Raw genomic sequence first — 25,096 nt, 5'->3', positions numbered from 1 at the left:
TACTATTTACGCAGGAAGTTGCGAAGTAGCAGAAAATTTTGGAATATCACCTGAACTGAATGTAATGATTGATGACGGAGAGAAACGACAAGGCAGAAGAAAACGCTTTCCTGATGAAGCATCAGAGGACGATGTAAAACAGAGCTCGAGGAACAGTTCTCTACTAAATGTTTACCACGTTATTACACAGCTGTAGGGAACTTGACTGTACTGTGTGCAGCCACACACAACACGGACACATTGCTGGCCGTTGTGGCCGAGCGGTTCTAGGCGCTTCAGTCAGGAACCGCGCGACCGCTACGGTCGCAGATTCGAATCCTGTCTCGAGCATGGATGTGTGTGATGTCAGGTTAGTTAGGTTTAAGTAGTTCTACGTTCTAGGGGGCTGATGACCTCAGATGTTAAGTTCCATAGTGCTCAGAGCCATCTGAACCGTTTTTGAACGGACACATTCCGTTTGCTGTGGAACTACGTAAGCGAACACGATTCTCCGGTCCAAGAGCTTGTGGGAAACGACGAATCTTCCTACAATGTAGACGTTATTAACGACGGTCTCGGAGAAGAAATTTTACTGTTGAAAAGATTCATGAAGGCAATGTTGGGACTGAGCATTTCTTCTGCGCCTTCTCAATACTCTTTGTCAGTGAAGTTTCAGCGATGGCCTTACGGACTGTTCCGCCGTTTGGCTGTTGGCGCCTCACAAGCAAAGAGGCCGCTGAGAGTTGTGGCAGGAGTCACGGACTGGTAGAGAGTGACAGTGGGGCCAGAGCGGCGTGCTGGATCAGCTGCGACCGCAGCAGGGTCACAGTCTGTCCGGTCGTAGCATTATGTTAGCATTATAAAAGAGTTGACTCCTACAAAAACTGGAGAGGAAGTGCAGTTTGGTGAAGTATCGAATTTATAGAAAACTGCCAGAGTTGCAGTTTCAATATGGAATAGCTGCCCTTAAAAAAAATACATACGAATTATTCCGACTTCAGATCTATTTAAAGTCAGAGAAGCTGTACAGTCAGAAATAAGGGAATTAAGTACGTAACAGTAACTGACTTGATAGGTATGCACTCTCCGTTACACTTATTTACTCGATGTAAGAGTGAAAGTAAGTGTAATTTTATTACCTGTATTTCCACGACTTGCGTTACCGTCTCAGCTGGTCCGTTGTGACTGATGAGAGTCGAGACTCATGTGCGTCATTGTGAAATTGCTTTCGTGTGCTGAAACTCGGGCTCAGTGTTCTGTCTCGGATACAACTAGAATTACTTTCCTTGTTGCAATCTTTTACGTCAAGTACAGACAACAATACTAGATAGACAGGATTTCCTTCACATTTTGTATGCGTTTGATGTCATGCTCTGATTGTGTTTAGTTAAATGTGGACTCACTGTATAGTTCCAGATGATAGTCGCATTATGTAGTGTGAATAATGGTACTAATATCTCATTGTTATTAAACACAACAGGTACAGTAGAGTAGAATGTTTGCTGAATATGGAGAAGTAAATTGAGTGAGATATCAGAAGCGAAAATTCTGGTGCTAGAACTGATGTAGCAGTAATCTCGGTATGTTGCAAGTTAGAATAGTCTGATGTAGCACCTTCAAGACTGGTGTGAAATACTTGTGAGCGATCAGATATTATAGAGCAGTTGTGTATGTTCACAATGGACTGTTGACTTTTGCCAAGTTTAGTCTAGAAGTGTACTCGAGACATTTTTCTTGAAAGAAGGATTGTCCGTTGTTACCTGAATTATTTTACTGTTATCTGGCGTTGTCTCGGTTTCGCTACAGCGTTGCGTAGAGTATTTGTGTGCTGTATGTTACTTGAGGATGACTGAAATTAGTGGGTCACAATAGGATTGAGTTTTTTGCTTCTTTATTTAAAAAAAGATGACAATTGCTTTTCTACAAATTGTTTCAGTTTATTTTTTGGCAGACAGTTCAGTGGACTGGCTGCCTCATGACAGCATCTCCATCAGCCGCCTGTGGTTGTTCTGCCTGGCGATGTCCAGCGCTGTCTCTCCACCACCAGTCGTGGCCCACCTGTCGGTCCCCGCGTCGAGCAGCACAGCCGCCACTTCTGCGTGGCCATTGGCTGCCGCCCAGTGCAGCGGCGTCCACCTACCGCCATCCCTGGCGCTGGGGTCGGCTAACGCCCGCAGCAGCAGCCGCGCCACGGCGGCGTCGCCCCGCACTGCAGCCAAATGCAGAGGCGTCCACTGCCAGCCACTGCTGTCCCTGGCGTCCACCGCCGCCCCCGCCTGCACCAGCAACCTCGCCACCTCGACGTCTCCCCTGGCTGCTGCCCAGTGCAGGGCAGTCCTCCCATCCCCACCCCTCACCCTCAAGTCGGCACCCGCGGCGAGCAGTGCCCTCAGCTGCCCCACTGTCCCCCGCATAGCCACCTCCATCAGCCTCCTGCCCCTCTCTTCTGCAGAGAGGCTCCTGCACAAAACACACAAACTGCCACTCTCTGCTACAAACACACAACACACATAATGAGGAAAACAGCCACACGAGGAAACACAACTGTTGTGAATACAAATGTGTCCTGGAACAGACCTACCGTACTCCCCCTCCTACAGTACAAAACAGTGCGCAACTCTGTGTGTATTAAGCTACAGTAAATCTGTTCTATCCCCCTCATAAAAAATCTTCTCTCATCGTCCATTACAAAAAGCATTGTACAACCTCTGAAAGAATTTCATTACCACATTTTGTCACACTCATTCCTTGAAGTCAGCTCCTCTGCTCTCGGGATGCTACACCTATCCAGTCGCTCACCTCCACTACAGAACAGGCTTCTTGCAGCTAATACTGCGTCTCTGTCTGCAGCTTCACTGCCAGAGGTCACACACAAGAAGAATTTCATCTCCTGGTTTTCAAAGAGACAGTTTCATGATATGCAGCCACAAAAGTTTCAGTGCAGTTACCGGCAGTTTTCTTGACACAGCCTCACCAAATACTGAGACTTTCTGACACACAGGCATCCATGTCTTCGAAACATTTAAGATGTAACAAACACCAAATTGGCAACTCCAACCCTAAAAACTGTGTGTGTGTGTGTGTGTGTGTGTGCGTGTGTGTGTGTGTGTGTGTGTGTGTGTGTCACATTTTGTTTGCCTGATAGCATATGCACATGTATTTAAGATGTACTACCATGCTCAATAGCATCTGAATGATCTGAATGTTTTCGCGGCATTAAGTTTCGGGCGTGCAGCCGCATATATTCAGCCTCTTCTTCTAATATTTCGGCTGAACACCGTCCAGCCATCTCCAGAGTGAGCCGAGGTGACTGACACTGCCACACGTGCTGTGTCCTTTTACACAGTGGTTCGGTCCTCGGGTTTAAAAGGACGGAGCAAGAGGGGAGCGTCAGTGACCTCAGCTCGCTCTAAAGATGGCTGGACAGCATTCAGCCGAAATATTAGGAGAAGAAGCTGAATTTATGAGCCTGCACGGCCAAAACTATGTGGAACCATTTGAATTGTGTTTCGCCTGATTTTTAAGCAGTCCACATAACACTGGTCCTCTGCTCACTTTTCGGTACAGTCTTTGCCTATACAAAATGTTCACTGCATGAGGCCACAAGGCACTACTGCTCTGTGTGACTACCAGTTTAGATGAAAATTAATACCACGATGATGCAAATACCAGAACACACTCTACTGCAGATTACACAGCCATTACGCTTGCAAATTCAAATTTATTGCAATAAATGAAACTTCAGAAAGGAACTTCCACCTTGAAATTGTATGACGAAAGTTTCTTTACTGTGCTACTATCTTGGAGTGCAATCCAGCAAGTAAAGACGAAATATCTCAAGTATGGTTTCAGTCACAAGTAATAAAGAGTGTGCGTGTTGAAACTTAAAATCACCTGGCATAAAGTTTTGTGTTTACTGGAGATTCCAACCCAGCACTTAATCGGATAGTTAACTAAGCACAATCAAACGTTAGAAATCTTCATTTTTAACCAGCAGCAAGATGACAAACTGAAATGAAGAGATGACAGTATTTCGCCCTATGCAGATTCGAACCCAGCACCTATCGACGTTGACTTCTATAATCCGTTCATCATAAGAATAAACCTGATGTGAACAAACACAAATGCAATGATTGTTCAGAAGTCGTAGCCCATGTACACTGGTGTTGTTACCACGACCTCCTATTATGTTAAATGAAACTTTAACCCCTTACCGCATAATGTGCCAGATATGGCACATACCACTTTTCTCTGTGTCAATCTCATATCTGAGAATATATTTCCAAACTGCATGTTGGGACAGATATGGCACACAGTCAAGAGCAGCTGTGCAAGTAGTGTATGCCATCTGTTGGGAGAGTAAGGAATTACGTGTTATGAATCTTTGCTTTGTGTTGCTAGCTGTTGACATCCAAGTTTGGTCACACAAACAGTTGCAATCAGGTACAGTAAGCGATTGATTTCAGCGTTTATATTATTTGCAGAGGAAAAAGGACATCTGTGGACAGTTATAAAGAGGTAAGTTTATATATTTGTTCATTAGAATACATATAATACTGAAAAATAGGTCTGTGACGGATATGGCACAACATGCAGTCCGGTCCAATCGAGTACGTGGTTGCATTTTACCTAAGGAGGCAGCAATGAAGATGAATGGTCGAGACAGCATGGAGGAAAAGATAGCAACAGTAGACGGTGTGCAACTGTCAGTAATCTCCTGGTTTGATAATAAAGTAGTCAACACTTTGTCAACTTACGTTGGATGCAAACCAGAAGGCGAGATCAAGAGGCTTTTCAGGGAGGAAAAAGAATACAAAATTGTACCTTGTCCACACACTGTGATGATCTACAATGACTACATGGGGGGGTGTCGATCTATTAGATTCTATGCTAGGAAATTATAGAATTCGAATCAGATCAAAGAAATGGTACTTGAAGATATTCTTTCATCTAGTTGACTTGGCTTGTGTGAACAGCTGGCTGTTATGGAGAAGAAGAAATATGGACTACATGCCCCTTGTTGATTTCAAGGTCGCAGTTGCAGAGGCCCTCTGTAAAACTGGGAAATCCTTATCCAAGAAACATGGTAGGCCAAGCAATGAAATACAAAAACAGCTTGACTGCAAGAAGAAGAGAGGCCGTACAGCAGATCTTCCACAGCATCAGGTGCGACTGGATGGGATACATCACATGCCTATCTGGCTGGAAAACCGTGGTCGTTGCAAATATCCAGAATGCAAGGGAAAATCCTATACAGCGTGTATGAAGTGCAGTACAACATTGTGCTTGAATAAGGAGAGAAATTGCTTCATCAAGTTTCATAATGAATAGAGAAAAATGGAAACAGAATGTGTGTTATTTTCTCAAAATATGTGTATTGTAATGAATAGAAAGTGTAATTGTTTTACATAAATGCAGTTCTGCTAGTTCATGTACGTATCTTATTGTGTATTTTCCACAGTGTGCATCATTAATCCCAAAACTGGTATCACATGGTATTAGTCGTTACTGCATGCTGTCCCATATATGGCACAAACCCTTAATTCTAAAATAACCGCCCCTACATAAGATTTAGAATTTTTTAAGCATTTTTTATGAAATCAGAACATCGAACATAACATGTAACATTTTTTTCAGAAAAATAAAAAAAGCATGCAGTAAGGGGTTAAGATATTCAAATGTATTGACAGTCATCAACGTTTTTCTTAATCACGATTTAGCTACGTACTTTTTGTTTCAAAAATCGTGTACAGTCACACCTTCTGCATCGTTGTACTCAGATTGTCGCGCTGTTAATGTGCAGTATGAAAATGGCTCAGGCTGCTTTATGTTCTGTAGTGAAAAATGCGAGTAGAACACGGTTAAAAAGTGGCGAGAAATAGGCTGTTCCTAATGTTTTTCATAAATTTACCGAGGCAATTGGCTTTGAAGTTTTTCTAGAGGTGTATATAATGCAGTTGCTTACAAATCCAAATTGAACGTCTAGTGTAGTCGGTAGTGTAACCAAATGCAAACCAAATGCGGTTATTCGGGCGTTTGTTTAAATCTCCCCAGTATCATTTATTTTTCTCATTCAATTTGAAAAACCTACATCTGATAATTACGAAACTCATGATTTTTTAAGACTAATGCACGTCTTCTTGTTTCTAATTACATATTGGACGCGAAATTCCTGTTTACATTTCAAGCACAAATTCTTAATTATCGATGTATTGTGAAAGACTGTTAATAAAAGTTGTTTAAATTAAGAAAATATAACAATTTAATTTTTTAAGGCATAAATGAGAAACCAAATCCTCTTTATTTGGACTATGTCCATCGTTTTATACCACAGAGGTAGATATGTATCGTAGAAACACGCAATATGAACCCAACAGAACTGATCTGGAGCCAAGCTCCGGGATTTGGCCTGAGAAGTAACAAGACTGTTAAACTGCCAGACGTACAGGAACTAACGCACACAGCTTTCTCACACATCACTGTCGAACGGTTCGTCATAAAAGAAGAGGAGAAAATGCTGCTCCTGGTTGGCTTCGTGGATTCTGTTGTTGATAGCCTCGTTATCAACATAGCAGGTGACACTTCCAGAACTGAAATGTATTTCTCTGATTCGGATAAGGAAGGAGCTAAGAGATAACCAGACGACTGACTGTAAGTAATACTTTAGTGGCTTCAACATTTACCTATTTACAGCGAAATACTTCACTATCTTGCGTTACACACAGCTTATAAAGAAAAAAATACCCTGTGGTTCAGTCACGAATTTTCATTATTCTTGTTTTTAATTACAATCTTAGGTTAGCTAAAAACGATAACGTGTTGCGGTTTTCGTCTAGTCGCCAAAGGAGCGTATTGTGGGAGATTTGCAGTGTATTATTTCATTCTGCTTAAACATTAAATGACATTCGAAGCAGTATTGCTCCTCTGCTCGTCTCTTTTTACGTGTGAACTGCAGCTGGCCACGCCACTGCAGGCTAGCTGCACCAGCTGACCGGCCAGTGCTGTCCAAGTTATATGCGCCGGTAAAGCTGTTGTGCCGTATTGTCGGTAAGTCGAAGTGCGCGTAACGCACAGCACAAAACGTACCCTTATTATGGTACTTGACAGTACTTCAGACAGCTTGGCTGCAGTTATACGTGAAAAGAAAATCCAACGAGGTTCCAGCAAATGCCGGAGAATACATAGTGCAATGTTTACATAAGGTTTATTCTTATGATTAACGGATAACAGTCACTCGTAGACGTTATATATTGGTTTACTTCATGAGCAGCGAAATGTGTGCATGTCTGAATTGTAAATACCATGATGAAAATTTTCAGCTGGCTAGGAATCGAACCCTAGACACATCATTGTTGATTACATACAAAGACACGTTCACGGTACTATTGTCTTTCACCAGTAGCTAGGAGATGCATGTTTGAACCTGTCATGATAGGACGAAAAGTTGCCCATCTGACTTGGGACTCGAAACCAGTACCCACATTATTGTTAACAAACCCCAGGGAATCGTTAAAAATCATAATAATATCTCGCATGTATTTTGGTGTGCGCATGTTGCAACTCAAAATGACATACCTGCATTCGAACCCAGAGATGTGTCTTTTGTGAGCGTCTTTACGACTTTGCAACAACCGGAGACAATGAAGCAGTGGAAATGCATCATTTGAAAGTGATCAAACGTGACGAAAAGGGAGATCTGAGTTCAAATCCCAGCCCAGCGTCAATATCTTTCACATCTCAGGCTCGAATACAGTAAGAGTCAAGTGCCCTGCGGCCTTGTACAGCGATTGGCTCATTGATTTTAGAAAAGTATCTCATAAGAAAGGTGACGGGTGACAGAGTTTCGACCTGCCATGACTTCCGCCTCTGTCAGGGCCCAGCCTGCACCGACTCTCCTCCACGTTACGAGAGCTGGGAGAGATGCTGCTTATGCTTGTTAAAAATGATTGCCGGATGTGAGAAACGAACCCAGACCTTCAGCATACGTGGCAAGAATCATTTCAACTCCTTTCTAACTAGCAACTATTATCACGAATTAAAATTCATGTAAGTTGCGGCATTCGAACACACTATATGCAGACTAGAAATTGGCCTCCTTAACCCCTTTCATTTAAATTTTTAACTATTCCGAGGTTGGCCACGATGCCTCCCCCGTACCTGTCATCCAATCGCTGCGTTATTTTCGCGTACGATTATTTTATTTTTTATTTATTTTCTATTTTTAGCACTTGATCTAGAAGACCGTGTATGCACACAAACTATCTCAGCTGTGAGCAACGCCTTCAAAGTTCCGTGGTCTCGATGGCTGCGTTCCCGATTTATTGCGCAATATCTTGTAAGGCGCCCGATGCATCAGTTCCCGAGCCTTGTTTCGAAAGTTGGTCTTCTGCTATCTCTGAGTACTCCACTCACTGGAAGCTCTGTGCTACCATTTTGGATGCTTCGAGTAACGATGAACGTAACGCAGAACAAAACAAATCAGGAGAGTCCCTTCTTCTGGTTAAAATGAGTTTTCACGTACGGAATGAGCTAAAATAAAATGTAAAAAAAAAAAAAAGTGTGATGTCTTCTGTCTTGAGGACAAACTTTTCCTCCGAGATTCCCTCAACACGAAATAGGGTGCTTCTGACCTACGTATTTTAGAGTAGATTTCTGTTTTCTTAAAAATAAATAAATGAGTAAAAAATACCCTGTAAGACAAAAGAGCTTAAGGACGATTCATTATGTTCTTCTTGCGTTTACGTCTTTTTCTATTCACTTTGCACACTGTTTCACATATGTACTAAAAAATATGTACAAAAATATTTTGCGAAGTTTCTCCTGCAGTTTTTCGCCTCAGCGACGTAAACGTGGTCCACTTGTGCCCGTTTTGTTTCCCTCTGCTGGCAGGTGGTACGTTGTTTCTCCTTTTAGCCAGTTTACAGCATTTCTTCATTGTAAATGGACATGGCACGTCGCTAGCATTCAAAATACTGGAAGGCAACGTATTGGGGGTAGAGTTTGTATTATTGTGGCTAACAAAAAATGGTTCAGATGGCTCTAAGAACTATGGGACTTAACATCTGAGGTCATCAGTCCCCTAGACTTAGAACTACTTAAACCTAACTAACCTAAGGAGAGCACACACATCCACGCCCGAGGTAGGATTCGAATCTGCGACCGTAGCAGCAGCGCGGTTATAGACTGAAACGCCTAGAACCACTCGGCCACAGCGGCCGGCTGTGGCTAACAATTGTCTGATAACTCACGAAATGTCCTTCACACGAGCGCATGTAAACCTGTGTTCTTCAGTGTCTATCAGGTCACAATTCTCACGTGCTGGCGCATCACCCAGATGCATTGCGTGAAGTTTCGCTTTGGTTCATACTTTCCTGTACAAAGTAGTTTTCACACTAGTTGCTACGTGTAGGCTGCCGATGTTTTCGTAAATGACCTCCCAGTTGTAGTACTTTTGTACAGTCACATTTCTGCTTTTGCTTCTCATTAATTCCACATAGGTGTTCTTGACTCTTACGATATTCGACGGCCAACTCTGGTTTGAGTATAACCGAGTTCCAATCGAAATTGTTCAAAATGATAAAAGCCATTGGCGACGTGCTGTACATCTATGTGTGGATTCAAGACAGTGGGAGTAATTTCGTCTGGTAAGTGCGACGTGAGGCTTGTGGGACTCTTCTTACACAGATGGTATGTGGAACAGACGAATATAGCTTCTGACTTTCTCCCAAAGACGATGAGATTTAATCCCCCCCCGTTTCCGCCTGAGATGGTCAACGTGTCAAACTTTACCTTAAAAGTATTACCACGAGTTACAAAATGACCCAAAGGTGACAGATATCTTGCTACTGTTTCACGTGGTGTGGGTAAAACTTGCGCCACACAGTTGACTTTAGAGACCATGTACATATGGATGCTGTCAGGTCTTCTCGCCCTGTGTTCTTTGACTGCAGCTGGGACTCTGGCAGTTGCAGTACGATTTATGTTAGACCTGTAGTCCAGAGCGAGAACTTGGACTGAGGTCTCACGTGTTACGCAAGGATATTCCGCACCCCACATTCATAATGTGTGGTTTAATGTTGCTTAGCTTTGCACCTGATGCAAGTTGGTATTTGCTGGTGACCTGCAGTGCCTTCTGCGACTCGCTCTCGCCGCTGATCACGAGACCCCCGTCACCTGCGTGTGCCCTACACACGATATTCTGGCCGTGTGTGTGTGTGTGTGTGTGTGTGTGTGTGTGTGTGTGAGCGGCCCTCGTAGCTGTTCCCGCAGGGCGGCCAACAGGGGCTCAGTGGCAGTGGCAAACAAGGCCGTCCTACAGGACCACCTTGCCGCACACAATTCTTTAACGCAAGTCAGCTGACCATTGATCATGATTTACAAAGTGCAGTTCTTCGAAATTCTACCAGTGATGTCGCCAAAACACTGGGAAAAATCCGTTGTTTTCAGGAGGCACTGGTGGCTCACCCTGTAGAAAACCTTCTCCAAATCGAGCGGCATTACAGCACACTGAAGGCTGGGAGCATGTGCCGTAGCTACCGAGTGTGTATACTCACAAACAGCCTGGATAATTGGTGTCTCTTTACCCACACTAGTACGATACGAGCCAGTTACCTCATGCATTATCATTTTTACTCTGTGGGCAAGAACGCGCGCCGTAAATGAAGAAAGAAATACAGCTAAGGAATTACTCAGTGCCACCTGTAATCAACGGAATTGTGCTGTATGTGGTATAAGGAGGAAAATATAATTTCTATAAAGGGTACAGATTCACAGTTTTTTAATTTTTCACTTTCGGATCAACTGAGCAGTAAACTGAAATTGTGATGAGGCTTAAGCTAAGCCTAAGCTAAGGAATTACTCAGTGCCCCCTGTAGTCAACGGAATTTTGCTGTATGTGGTATAAGGAGGAAAATATAATTTCTATAAAGGATACAGATTCACAGTTTTTTAATTTTTCACTTTCGGATGAACTGAGCAGTAAACTAAAATTGTGATGAGGCTTAAGCTAAGCCTAAGCTAAGGAATTACTCAGTGCCCCCTGTAGTCAACGGAATTGTGCTGTATGTGGTATAAGGAGGAAAATATAATTTCTATAAAGGGTACAGATTCACAGTTTTTTAATTTTTCACTTTCGGATCAACTGAGCAGTAAACTGAAATTGTGATGAGGCTTAAGCTAAGCCTAAGCTAAGGAATTACTCAGTGCCCCCTGTAGTCAACGGAATTTTGCTTTATGTGGTATAAGGAGGAAAATATAATTTCTATAAAGGATACAGATTCACAGTTTTTTAATTTTTCACTTTCGGATGAACTGAGCAGTAAAATGAAATTGTGATGAGGCTTAAGCTAAGCCTAAGCTAAGGAATTACTCAGTGCCGCCTGTAGTCAACGGAATTGTGCTGTATGTGGTATAAGGAGGAAAATATAATTTCTATAAAGGGTACAGATTCACAGTTTTTTAATTTTTCACTTTCGGATCAACTGAGCAGTAAACTGAAATTGTGATGAGGCTTAAGCTGAGCCTAAGCTAAGGAATTACTCAGTGCCCCCTGTAGTCAACGGAATTTTGCTGTATGTGGTATAAGGAGGAAAATATAATTTCTATAAAGGATACAGATTCACAGTTTTTTAATTTTTCACTTTCGGATCAACTGAGCAGTAAACTGAAATTGTGATGAGGCTTAAGATGGCGACGGTACGACTTGCTCGATGGTTTTCGATCTGGAAGCCTGTAACTCAATAAGAGAAGGTGTAGGCAGGAGACAGAATGACTACTGGGCTGCTAGCGCGACCAGGACCTGCGGCTAATGCAGCGTTCCCCAGTCAAAGCAGCCGGGTCTCCATCCAGCTGGCGAGCCACAGCCACTGTTACTGCTCTCCCACTGCGGTACGCTTAGTCAATAGAGAGAGTCTCAGTAACGTTAAAATATGAGATTAGTTAGCCTACATGCTCTGTGTGGAATGACCTCTCTCTAATCAAGTAATAAATTTGACAGCCCACTGTTCAACCTGAAGTGAGAATCAGTCATGTTATTTATCGGAAGTGACAACAAAATATCAAGTGAATTGACCAAATCTTGACCACACCAAGAAGTAAATCTATGATTACATGGTTGCCAAATGTATTCTGTGACGTTGCCAATTCTGCGTTAGACTAGCGACACGGAGAATACGTTCGCTCATCTGCTGCTCTCGCCTCGTGAAGGCGCGAAGAAGTTGTCCGCTGCAGCACTGACCAGAGTTTCATTTGCATTTCTCTAACTTATATTTTGATCCAAAGCACTGTTACGAATAATATCCAGACTCACCGACGGCAAATCTAACGTCGTAAATAAAGAGCAGAGGTAATTATTCGGATAGTCGTACTCTTCAGTAGCTATTGTATCTATCTCTGTTTTTGTGCCTTACATGTGCTGTAGAGAAGAAGCTCATTCACCAGGAGTGATTCGCTTTTTTAGCACCACCTCACACTATTTACATTATGACTTAATAACTTTATTTTTAATATTATTCACTTAAAGCGCTTTTCCTTACAGATACGTTCATTGGCATCACCAAAAGACAGCGTAACACCGATTACAAAACATTTTTCATAAGGCTCGAATAACACACTGTTTCCAGTCAGAAAAGCAAACAGTACAAGAAAATCTTATCAATGACCAGTGAAAAAGCATTCAAAACGCTGTTAAGGAAAATGAACCAATCGAATGAATACAGTACAAGTTCGATAACGTTAGATAATGTGGGAGACTACATGCCTCACAATAGCGCATTTCTTATATTTATCTATCGTGTTCAATAAACCAACAAAGAAACCAATGAGGTATACGCTGTACAAACATAGATGAATTGCAACTTACTGTGTTAACCTTACAAGAAAAATATTCTACAACACAACAAAGTTTCCATAACAAAACGCCCATAAATCATCATGAGTTGGCGAGATATTGTGCCCTCCCTGCGCAAAGACAGGCTGTGACTAAGTGCAGCCCGCCGTCATAATGGAAGTTGTGTTGCAGAGCTACCACGAAAGTATGTATGGAAAAGTAGCAGTGTGTACAGACATATAATGCAATCATGTTCACAAGTTATTCAGTGCCCGAAATAAGTCTCTACACTTTTTTCTGCATGAAAAAACTAGAAATTATCTCTGCACAGGACAAAACATCAGCAACTGTATTTTCAAAGCCGTAAGTCTTTCACTTTTAGACCTACAGTGCACTGAATCAAGATAGGAAAAAAACGTATGTGGGAGAAGTTTTCTAAGGACTTCATAATAGTTTTTGGGTCTGCCTGAGAATAACTTTGTCACAGAAAAAATAAAAAAGTCTTCCCAGCAAGATTTCAGCCTACATCTACCAGAGTCACCCCTTTGGTGGGTTAACGCTTCACCCCCGAGCTATCGGACAACCGTCACTTGTGTCTCTATCCTTGACCCCATGATGGCGAAGTTGAATAATTTTCGGTGTAAAAGGTTAAAGTGGTTGTAGTTTCAGCTTGGGACGAGCATTCTGGACTCGGAAACATAAATCTTATAATCTATACCATCCCTTATTTAACAACCATTCAAGATGTTTACTGAAAATGACGGGAAAATATCAAGTGGATGTGTCAAGACGATTCTCTGCCACTCCAGGAACTAAGTCTGAAGTCACAGTACTGAAACAAAATCAGTCGGAAATTTAAGGGAAGTAAAAGTATCATGACTGCAGGAAGAGGTAGAAGAAATCGAAAAGGAAAGGAACATAGGAAGGACATATTCAGCATATAGAAAAGTCGGAACAACCTTCAGTGAAATTAAATGCCAGGATGACTATACTAAGGGTTCGAAAGGAATCCCAGTGTTAAACGAGCAGGAGAGAGCAGATAGCAGAACACAGTACATTAAAGACCTCTATGAGTGGGGTAAACTATCAGATGGCGTGACAGAAGAAGATGTCGAAGCCGAATTGGAAAACGTGGGGGACTGGCCATTACACTCAGAATTTCACAACGCTCTGGAAAAATTGACACAAACAAGGTGGAATGGTTAGTTAACGTTCCCTCGGAACTTACATGATCATTAGGGAAGGTGAAAATCAAATGACAATTCAAGTTTGTCTGTAGAATCCATGAGACAGGCGTCATAACAACAGACTGCCAGAAACACACGATCCAGACACTACCGAGGCGAGCAAGGGTCAATATTGCGATAGCTTTCACCCAGTGAGCTAAGGAGCTAATTAATCCAAATAACTAACAACAATAATTGTAACATACAGAAGAATCAAAGACAAAACTGAGGATCTGTTCGAGGACGCTAAATTTGGAGTAAAGGATCGAGAGATGCCTATCAGACCTTCGATCTGATAGTGGAAGGAATGTGTAAGAAAAATCGAAATGTTTATTGGATTTGTAGATCTTTAAATGGCGTTTGACACTGTGAAATAGTGAAAGTGTACGAAACTTTAAAATATAGGTATAAGACATAGGGAACAGCAGATAACATAAAATATGTACAATAATCAGGAAGGATTGGTACTCTGATTAAAGACGATTAAAGACAGGAATGCAGGTAGTCTCCACAGATGTTCAGTCTAAACACTAAAGAATCGTTGGTGGAACTTAAGAAACTTCCAGGAATTTAATTAAAACTCAGGGTAAAAAGAATTTCAGTGATAAAATTTCCTGGAGATATTTCTGTGTTCACTGAAAGTGAGAAAGAATCACTGGAGTAGGTAAATGTAATAAATAGTCGAATGATCACTGAATTAGGGTTAATGAACAGAAGAAAGAGGAAAATATTGGGGAGTGGCGGAAATAAGATGGATGGCAAAGTTTATTTCAGAATTAAGGACCACGAAGTAGACAAATTGTAGGGATTCTGCTACCTGCGAAGCCAATTTACACTTAGGGACAAAGCGAGGTTGTTACAAAAAGTTATCTAGCACACGAAAACAGGACATTCCTCACAAAACAAGGCTGCTGGTGCAAAAGATAGGCATTAATTGGGGAAGAAATATCTGAATGAACATTTGTAACACAGTACTGTATGAAAATGAATCGTGGATTACAGGAGAAAACAAGAAGGAAATCGAAGCATCCTAAATTCGTTGCTATAGGAGGATGTCGAAATTAGGTGAACTCATACCAGAGGAACCCTGAAACGTCCCTCCAGAATAGGTGAGGATAGGGATATGTGGAAAACTGTGACATGTACAAGGGTCAGCGTAATAGGTTAATCTGAAGTCATCAGAGAACAAGTGCCATGGTACTAGAGGTAGCTGTAGAGGGTGAAACCTGTAGGGCAGGACAGAGATGAAAATGCACAGCACAAGTAACTGTGGACTTTGGGTGGTCACAGCCCTCTAAACTTGTTGTTCAGACAGAAACATCGTCAACGGCATATGCTTTGCATATGCGTTGTTTCTGTTACTGGCTGTTACTCCATACTGCGCCGCGCGGTATTAGCCGAGCGGTCTAGGGCGATGCAGTCCTGGACTGTGCGGCTGGTCCCAGTGGAGATTCGAGTCCTCCCTCAGGCCATGAGTGTGTGCGTGTTTGTTCTTAGAATAATTTAGGTTAAGTAGTGTGTAAGCTTAGGGATTGATGACCATAGCAGTTAAGTACCATAAGATTTCACACACCATTAAACCATTTGAACTCCATACCGTGGCAGAGTGACCAAAGTGGTCCACATCCTGACAAGCTGGGGCTCTCCCGACACTAGCTTGTCTCTGGTGCTTGACGCCCATATTTGTTGTTATTAGCGGAAATATTATGGCAAATCATTTTGGTCCTCTCTCATTCCTATCAACTGCCCCAAATGGTCTCGCAAACATGTGTTTATCTGAACCCTGCTAGACCATTCCAATACGCCAAGAGTACTAGACGTTTATCTCTTTTGACATAGAGAGTCACACATTCAATGCAGTCACAGTCGCTCCCTGTCACTAGAACTACTGTGTGTGATGTTGGCGTATGTGCCTGAATTATAGCTGATTTTGGTTTGATGAGGATAAATCACTGAGCTCTTGATAATAACTCACTATTTTCCATACCAACCTATTCTTAATTAACTTGTCTCATGATACAACCTCCTAATCCTGTGTATACTGCATCGTTAGTCATCTGACTGTATTGTTCTAATTTTATTCCCAGTTCACTTTGCTGACCCTCATTAAATCTAGAGTGAGCATTTACATTTCGCTTTTTGGTATTTATATCTTACCTACCATATAATAGTTGTGTGTGTGTGTGTGTGTGTGTGTGTGTGTGTGTGTGTGTGTGGTGAGGGAACTCACCGCAAGTGAGAGACAGTGGCCTCATGGGGTGCAGGAGTTGTGGGCGGTGCAGCAGCAGCAGCAGGAGTCTGCCGGGTCGTGCCGGCGGAGGTGGCGGCGGCGGCGGCGGTGGTGGCGATGGCGGCGGTGGTGGTGGTGGTGGTGGAGATGGTGGTGGGCCTCAGCTGTGTAGCGGCTGGTGGGCTGCATACACACAGAGAGAGGCACAGTGTGAGCAGGTGTGTCCTCGTGGGGTTCTGTGGGCATCTCACTGTAGCACACACACACTCATACACTCACTCACACACACATAACACACGCCAACAACAGGTGTAGCGGTCCAGTTAATACAAATGAATTACAAGTGACATAATCACTTTCAGTTGGACCACCTGAGTTCGCCACAGCAGTTGCTCACCATACCACACAACAAGTAGTTGAAAATCAAGCACAAACGAAATGTACTTACAGTGCCTTACACTTACACAAAACTTAATTACAGAGTTACTGTACAGGTCAGCTCAGGTACTATCGTTCTCAGAAGTATCCGAACGATCTGAACTGAATTGTGCCTCGTAGTATGTAACCCACAGTAGTTAACTCCCTCACAGTTCATGTGCTCCCTTTTCGATATTGTCGTTGTACTATACATAATGAACGTCCTAGGACTGGTTGGGTGCCAATCCATGATGTGTGGCATCTGAGAACAGTACAGACCAAAGTATGTGCTTCAGGTAGAGGCATTTGTACGTCTGTCTGTCTTTATAGTTGTTATAATGGCAACAGACAGTCAAATGGTAAGGACAAGTGGCACTTCCAAACATTGAAAAATGTCATGATTAACACTTCGAGCTGCTACTAAACTTCCTAATATAAGAACCACCTTTGAAATATGTATGGCCTGTAGGACAGCAGCTCCAGAAAAAATTTCACGACATTTGCCATTTGCCATGGCGAAGTTACTGCAGGTCTACACTCTCTGTTCTGTGATGTTTGTATTATTGCTTCAGTGCCTCAGTGGTTCTGGCTTTCAAGAAGGTTAAGGAGGAGGTGGTGGTCTATACTTGGTAAAGACCTTGTAGTATTGGAAGATCCCAGATATATTGTATCATTCCCAGACAGAGAGTCCGATCTACATCTACATCTACATGGATACTCTGCAAATCACATTTAAGTGCCTGGCAGACGGTACATCGAACCACCTTCACAATTCTCTATTATTCTCTACTTTCCGTACGAGGTCTGATTTCCCTTATTTTATCGTGGTGTTCATTCCTCCCTATGTACGTCGGTGTAAACAAAATATTTTCGCATTCGAAGGAGAAAGTTGGTGATTGGAATTTCGGGAGAAGATTCCGTCGCAACGAAAAGCGCCTTTCTTTTAATGATGTCCAGCCCAAATCCTGTATCATTTCTGTGACACTTTCTCCCATATTTCGCGATAATACAAAAAGTGCTGCCTTTCTTTGAACTTTCTCGATGTACTCCGTCAGTCCTATCTGGTAAGGATCCCACACCACGCAGCAGTATTCTAGAAGAGGACGGACAAGCGTAGTGTAGGCAGTCCCCTTAGTAGGTCTGTTACATTTCCTAAGTGTCCTACCAATAAAACGCAGTCTTTCGTTAGCCTTCCCCACAACATTTTCAAAGTGTTCCTTCAAATTTAAATTGTTTGTAATTGTAATACCTAGGTATTTACTTGAATTTACGGCTTTTAGATTAGACTGATTTATCGTGTAACCGAAGTTTAACGAGTTCCTTTTAGCACTCATGTGGATGACCTCACACTTTTCGTTATTTAGGGTCAACTGCCATTCCGATATCTTTTCTAAATCGTTTTGCAGTTTCTTTTGATCTTCTGATCACTTTATTAGTCGATAAACGGCAGTGTCATCTGCAAACAACCGAAGACGGCTGCTCAGACTATCTCCAAAATCGTTTATACAGATAAGGAACAGCAAAGGACCTATATCACTACCTTGGGGAACGCCAGAAATCACTTCTGTTTTACTCGATGAACTGTAAGATGTACGCTGGAGCATATGCAGGGTCAAAACAGGGGTTAGTTGTGGTGGTGAACAAACTGAAGCTTGAGAGAACTGTTAGGAGCAATCGGTGCGTGGGTAAATGGAATGCTGAAATGCTGAGGAATGAAACGGGTTTTTGAACTTCTGTGAGACTGTAGATAAAGCGATAATGAATGTCTCAGCTGAAATTTCAGCTGAACAGTAGCTGATGTCTCTGAAAAGGCGAAACACGGAAGATGATCAGACCAATGTTTCAGCAAGGAAAGCAACTCTGAAGAATTCTTAGCAAACGGAAAAAAATACATGAATTCATTGATGAAAGAAAGAAGAAGAACAATAGTCAGGTAATGACAAGTATACAGTATTACAGGTCACTAAAAAAATGCAAGTCTAAGTTCGAAGGACGATAAAGTGGAATGATTGCAGTAAGTTTCACAATAAATAAATAAAAAGTTATCGTGGGGTGCACACATTCAGCACATAGCAAAGCCTAAAGATCCTTCAGTGAAATTAAATGCAAGGATGACAACATAAACACCCAACCCTCCAGATGTCAGACATTGAGATCGGTGCCAAACGCTGTTATGTCGATGGAGAATGAACCAAACCGAACATGTGTAAACTGTAATTAAAAGCATCACGAGAGCTACTGAGCACAGGAAAAGCGCATCTCTGAGTAACTGCATCCTAGATCTCGCGTGAATGAGAAGGTATAACCTTCAAATACCACTGGTGACAACTTTTATTTAATTGCGTTGGCGCGAAGCTGTTACATGAGACGTTTTCCTGACATGTGCAAAGACTTTTCGGAGTTTGTAGCAATGTTCTTTTGACAGTCTGCTTTCGCTTCGTTAGTTGAACATCATGTACTTATCATTAATCTTATTATGTTGTGTATTATTAATTATATTTATTGCTGTTACTTCCGCATGTGCGGTGCAACTATTTCTTTATTTTTCTGTTCTTGTTGTATATTCTGCGAAACTACTAAAGCACTCTATAGTTTTACTGTTTTCCATGAAAAGAACCCAAAGCGGACTAGCAAGAGAACATTACTGTAATCTCCAAGCAGCCATTTTACATGTTATGAGCACGTCCAGTATTAGACTCAGAATTTAAGAGAGCTTTGGAAGACTTAAGATCCAACAAGGCAGAACATATAGACAAAATTCCATCAGAATTTCTAAAGTCATTGGGAGAAATGGCAACAAAACGACTATTCACGTTGGTGTCTGGAATGTATGCGTCTCAGGACTTTGGAAAAATATCACCAACACAAATACAAAGACTGTTAGAGCTGATAAGTGCGACAATTACCGCACAATCAGCTTAACAGCTGATGCATCCAAGTTACTGACAAGAATAATATACAGAAGAATGGAATAGAAAGTTGAGGATGTGCCACATGACGATCAGTTTGGCTTTAGAAATGGTAAAGGCACTAGAAAGGCAATTATGATGTTGTGGTTGATAATGGAAGCAAGACTAAAGAAAAATCAAGACACGTTCATACGATTAGACGACCTGGAAAAAGCGTTCGACACTGTAAAATATGGGTAAGCTATAGGGAGAGACAACTAATATACAATATACAATATGTACAAGAGCCAAGATGGAATAATAAGAGTGGATGACAAAAAAGGAAGTACTTGGATTAAAAGGGTGTAAGATAGGGATGTAGTCTAACGCCACCCCACCTACTGATCAATCTGTACATCGAAGAAGCAATGATGGAAATAAAAGAAAGGTTCAGGAATGGAATTAAAATTCAAGGTGAAAGGATATCAATGATACGATACGCTGATGACGTTGGTATCCTGAGTGAAAATGAAGAAAAATTACATGATATGCTGAATGCAATGAACAATCTAATGAGTACATAATATAGATTGAGAGTAACTCAAAGAAAGATGAAAGTAATGAGAAGTAGCAGGAATGAGAACAGCAGAAACTTAGCGTCAGGTTTGATGGTCATGAAGTAGTTGAAGTTAAGGAATTCTGCTACCTGTGCAGCAAAATAATCAATGACAGATTGAGCAAGAAGGACATCAAAAGCAGGCTAGCCCTTGCCTTAATTTGAGGAAGAATTTTCCAAGTATGTACATATGGAGTATAGACTGTATGGTAGTGAAAAATGGACAGTGAGAAAACTGGAACAGAGAATCTAAGCATTTGAGATGTGGTGCTACAGGCGAATGTTGAAAATCAGGTGGACTGATGAGGTAAGGAATAAAGTGCTTCTGTGTAGAATCGGAGAGGAAAGGAATATGTGGAAAACACTGAAAAGGAGAAGGGACAGGATGAAAGCACATCTGTTAAGACATCGGCGAATGACTTCCACGGTAGTAGAGGGAGCTACAGAGGCCAAAAACTGTAGAGGAAGACAGAGATTAGAATACGTCCAGCGAATAATTGCGGACCTTGGTTTCAAGTGCTACTCTGAGATGAAGAGGTTACCACAGGAGAGGAATTCGTGACAGGCCACATCAAACCAGTCAGAACACTGCTACCCCCCCCCCCCCCCAAAAAAAAGCACTTTGTCTCGTACCACACTTTCACAGATAATACGGTAAAATATTTGGGGTCGTTGGACTGTCAACCCATGATCTTTGATACAGGAGTCTAAAGCTCTGTCAACTTCCCCATGTAAGCAAGCAACATACATTATGTACTCACACTTTTGAAGTGCTCCGTTGTGCTGGTGATACTTTTAATTAACGTTTACATACGTTCTGCTGGACAGCAGCACACAGCACGAACTATATCGCAGTTTTTGTTGATACGCTATCGACGTGCAACTTTAGTACTGACCCGAGTGTCTGACATCTGCAGGTTCAGGTGTAAGAGTTGGAAATAATTCCGGGGAGGGTGGGGAGGGGGGAGATGGCTGACAAAAGTACACTGAGCACCTCCATGAGGGGAGGGACTATTGGATGACATGATGAAAGGAAAATTGAAAGTCGAGCTGGAAAATATAGTGGATTGGCCACTAGACACAGAGTTTAACAAAGCTTTGGAAGAATTGCACAAAAACAAAGCATATGGTTGGGTAACATTCCCCCATTCCCTTCGAATTCATATGATGCTTGCAGAAGGCTGCAATGAAACAACTATTCAACTTGATCTAAACAGTCTATGGGACTATAGACATAGCAACAAATTTCCAGAAAAATATCATCTACACACTCCGCATACGAGTAAGAACAACTAAACACCATAGATTTCGCACAATGATCTAAACAGCTTATGAATCCAAACTGCTGACAAGATTAACATGTACAAGAAAGCAAGAAAAAACTAAGGATCACTTAGAGGATGGTAAATTTGGATTTAATAAAGGTAAAAGCTCCTGAGAGGCAGATCTGATCTTGCACTTGATAAGGAAAAATCACGCAGCCTTCATTCGATTATGCCACCTTTAAAAAGATAGACAATGTAAAGTAATGCGGCACTTGTGAAATTGTATATGAAGGTAGTATCTGTCCCGAAAGACCAGATACAATTGATGACTGTACAGCTTCTCTGGAATGAAATGATAATTAAATTGACACCCTAGCTGCAAACAGGCGTTGGTATACATCATTGGGGACATGTTGAAAATGTGTGCCCCAACCATGACTCGAACCCAGGATCTCCTAATTACATGGCAGACGCTCTATCCATCTGAGCCACCGAGGGCACAGAGGACAGCGCGACTGCAGGGACTATCTCACGCACGCCTGCAGCGAGACCCACATTCCCAACATGTCCACATCACTACATTCGTTGTGCGCATATTAAATGTTTGCCCATCACACTCATTACTCGTGACACATTAATCTGCCAAGTCCCGTACGAGTTCGGGCATAAATAGCCATATTTTAACTATATATGAAGGCAGTATCTGTTCCCGAATGACCAGATACCATTGTGACCGTGCAGCCTCTCTAGAATGAAATGATAATTAAATCGACGCCCTAGCTGCAAACAGGCGTTGGTATACTTAACTGAGGACATGTTGTAAATGTATGCCCCGATTGGGACTCGAACTCGGGATCTCCTTACATGGCAGACGCTCTATCCATGTGAGCCACTGAGGGACAGAGTACAGTGGGCCTGCAGGGACTATCTTGCACATGCCTCCAACGAGACCCACATTCCCAACATGTCGACACCACTACATTTATAGTGCGCCAGTTTGCAGCTAGGGTGTCGATTTAATTATCATTTCGCTTGTGAAATTCTCAAATAATACGTGTGAGATATAGAGGGCAGGCAGATTATATAATTTACTGTATGTGCAATAATCAACACGTAACGGTAAAAATTGAAGCAAGAAATACTGTGATTAAGAAGGTGCAAAACAGGGACTGAGTTATTTTTGCCAAGTGTTCAAAACATCAAGGAATCGTTCGCAGAATCGAGTGAACTTCCAAAAATGTAATTAAAATTGAGGGTGAAGGTGTCTCACTGATAAAATTCATTGGTGATATTACCGTGTTAACCAAAAGTGATTAAGAATTACCTGAGCTGTTGAATGCAATAAACAGTTGGATGAGCACAGAAATATGATTTAAAATAAAGAAAGATGGAAGTATTGGGGAGCAGCAGAAATAAGATCAGTGTCAAACTTAATGTCAAATTTAGGAACCATGAAGCAAATATATTTAGGTGATTCTGCTATCTGGGAAGCAAATTTACATTGAGGGACAGAGCGAGGTTGTTATAAGCAGTAATGTAGCATAGGAAAACAGAGCATTCCAAGGAAAACAAGGCTACTGCCACCACAGATAGGCCTTCATTTTGTGACAGAATATCTGAGAATGCACATTTGGAACACAGTATTGTATGAAAATGAATAATTGATTATGGGAGATAGAGGAAGAGAAGTGAATTGGTGCATTAAAATTGGGGTGCAATAGAAGGATGTTGAGAATTAGGTGAATTGAAAAGAAAAGAACTGTGGAAAGTAGGATATACCTGAATACATCAGGTAATAACTGCCATGGTACTAGAGGGAGCAGCAGAGAGTAAAAACTGTAGAGGAAGACAAAGATTGGACTACATCCAACAAATAACTAAAGACTTTGGATGCAAATGCTACTGTGTAGTGAAGAGGCCAGCCCTGCACCCCCTCCTCCCAGAAATAAATGAGTGGATCTGAGCACTCTAAATGTGTTGACAGACAGAAATATGATCTACAGTAGGGAGAGTTTCTGCTTTGCATGTGTGTTGTTACTTGGACTACCTGCTGCGAAAAAATACGGTGGTGCAAACATGTTGGTCCAAACCCTGAGGGGCTTAGGCGGAACAGACCACCTCTGCCAACTATTGCTTTTGTTTGGATTCTTGAACAGAGTAATTCTTGTTACTAGCACAAATTTAATCCAGAGGTCTAGAATCCTTGCTCCTCTTTAGTTTCTACCAACGACCCTAAATTGTCTCATAAATAAATCTGTATTTACTCGCGCCCTGCTACGGCATTCCAATACACCACGATTTTTAGATGTTTATATCTTTTTGAACACAGTGTTACGCATACAGTGCTCTCATAATCCCTCTGTGTGACTGGATTTTCTGTGTGTGACGTCGCCTTACATGCTAGAGTTATTGTAGGATTGGTTTACTGATTCTGACGCGAATATATCACTGAAATGTCCATAGTAGATCACTGTTTTCCTTACCAAACCATTTTTAATTGACCTTTCTCTCATGATAGAACTTTCTCATTCTGTGGATACCGTTCCATTATTCATCTGACTGTATGTTCAAGTTTCCTTTCCATTTCACCTTGCTGACCCTTTTTGAATGTAGGCTGTGCCTATGGATTTCCTTTTCCTGTTTTTATACCTTCTCTGCAATGGAGTGCTAATGCGTGTATGTGTGTGTGTGTGTGTGTGTGTGTGTGTGTGTGTGTGTGTGAGTGCGTGTGTGTAGTGAGGGAACTCACCGCATGCGAGAGACAGTGGCCTCAGGTGGAGGAGACGTGGGTGGTGCAGCTGCGACAGGGGTCTGGTGGCGTGCACCGGCAGTGGTGGCGGCGGCAGTGGCGGCGGTGGTGGCGCCTGGTACGCTGCACATACAGGGAGAGGCAGACTGTGAGCTGGCTGGCGCCTTCTTGTGGGGACGTGGGGGTGGCTCACTACGGCCAGCACTGTGGTGGGACCGTCCACACACTGGCAACCGCCACAGAACACGTACCGAACACTAGGATAGCGCTCCAGATAGTACAAGTGACTTATCAGCGAGCTAATAACATTCAGTTGCACCACCTGAGCGCCCCACAGCAGTTTATCACAACACCATGCAACAGGTAGTTCAAAACCAAGTGTGGGCATAAGGTACGTACAACGGCCAAGACTTGCAGAAAACGTAATTATGGAATTACTCGACAGGTCAGCTCAGGTACTATCACCCTCGAAATCATCCAAACGGCCCGAATTCCACTCCACCTGATTTGTACGCACCCTTGTAGTGTTGCTGTCTTGCAGTCCCTCTGCTCTCTTTTCTGGTAAGGGCGTTTCACTTGAGGAAACTGATCTGTAAGGCTGTCAGTCCACAATCAGACTAATATCACAGTAATGTCGACACCAGAAAGAATGTTATTATTAGATGACATCCTTTAGCACCTGTAAACTCAAGTTTATTGCAATAAATGACATTTAAAGAACTAACTTTCAGCTTGAAATTACGTGACGAAAACTTTAGTACACACTGACATCTAGGACTCAAATCAAACAACCATTGTCTCTGTTAGCTAAATACCAAAGATCTTAAATATCGTTTCAGCCGCAGCTAAGCTAGCGTGCACATGTTTAAACACTGAAATCTTGAAATGACATTCCATAAA

At 42.2% G+C, this 25,096-nt stretch overlaps 1 protein-coding gene across 1 annotated transcript; it reads right to left on the bottom strand.

Annotated features, from left to right (window-relative positions):
- Positions 1–1,952: 1,952 nt before the first annotated feature.
- On the bottom strand, positions 1,953–24,584 carry LOC124719679 (poly [ADP-ribose] polymerase tankyrase-1-like). Its single transcript, XM_047244889.1, has 3 exons — positions 24,448–24,584; positions 24,197–24,319; positions 1,953–2,439 (listed from the first exon to the last, which is right to left on the bottom strand). The coding sequence occupies exons 1-3, from the start codon at positions 24,582–24,584 to the stop codon at positions 1,953–1,955; spliced, it is 747 nt and encodes a 248-aa protein (XP_047100845.1).
- Between the last annotated feature and the right edge of the window lie 512 nt (positions 24,585–25,096).

This window comes from Schistocerca piceifrons, chromosome 11, assembly GCF_021461385.2.
Source record: "Schistocerca piceifrons isolate TAMUIC-IGC-003096 chromosome 11, iqSchPice1.1, whole genome shotgun sequence".
NCBI classification, from domain to species: Eukaryota; Metazoa; Arthropoda; class Insecta; order Orthoptera; family Acrididae; genus Schistocerca; species Schistocerca piceifrons.
The sequence above is the reverse complement of the archived record's forward strand: the minus strand, read 5'-3'. Positions and strand labels throughout refer to the sequence as shown.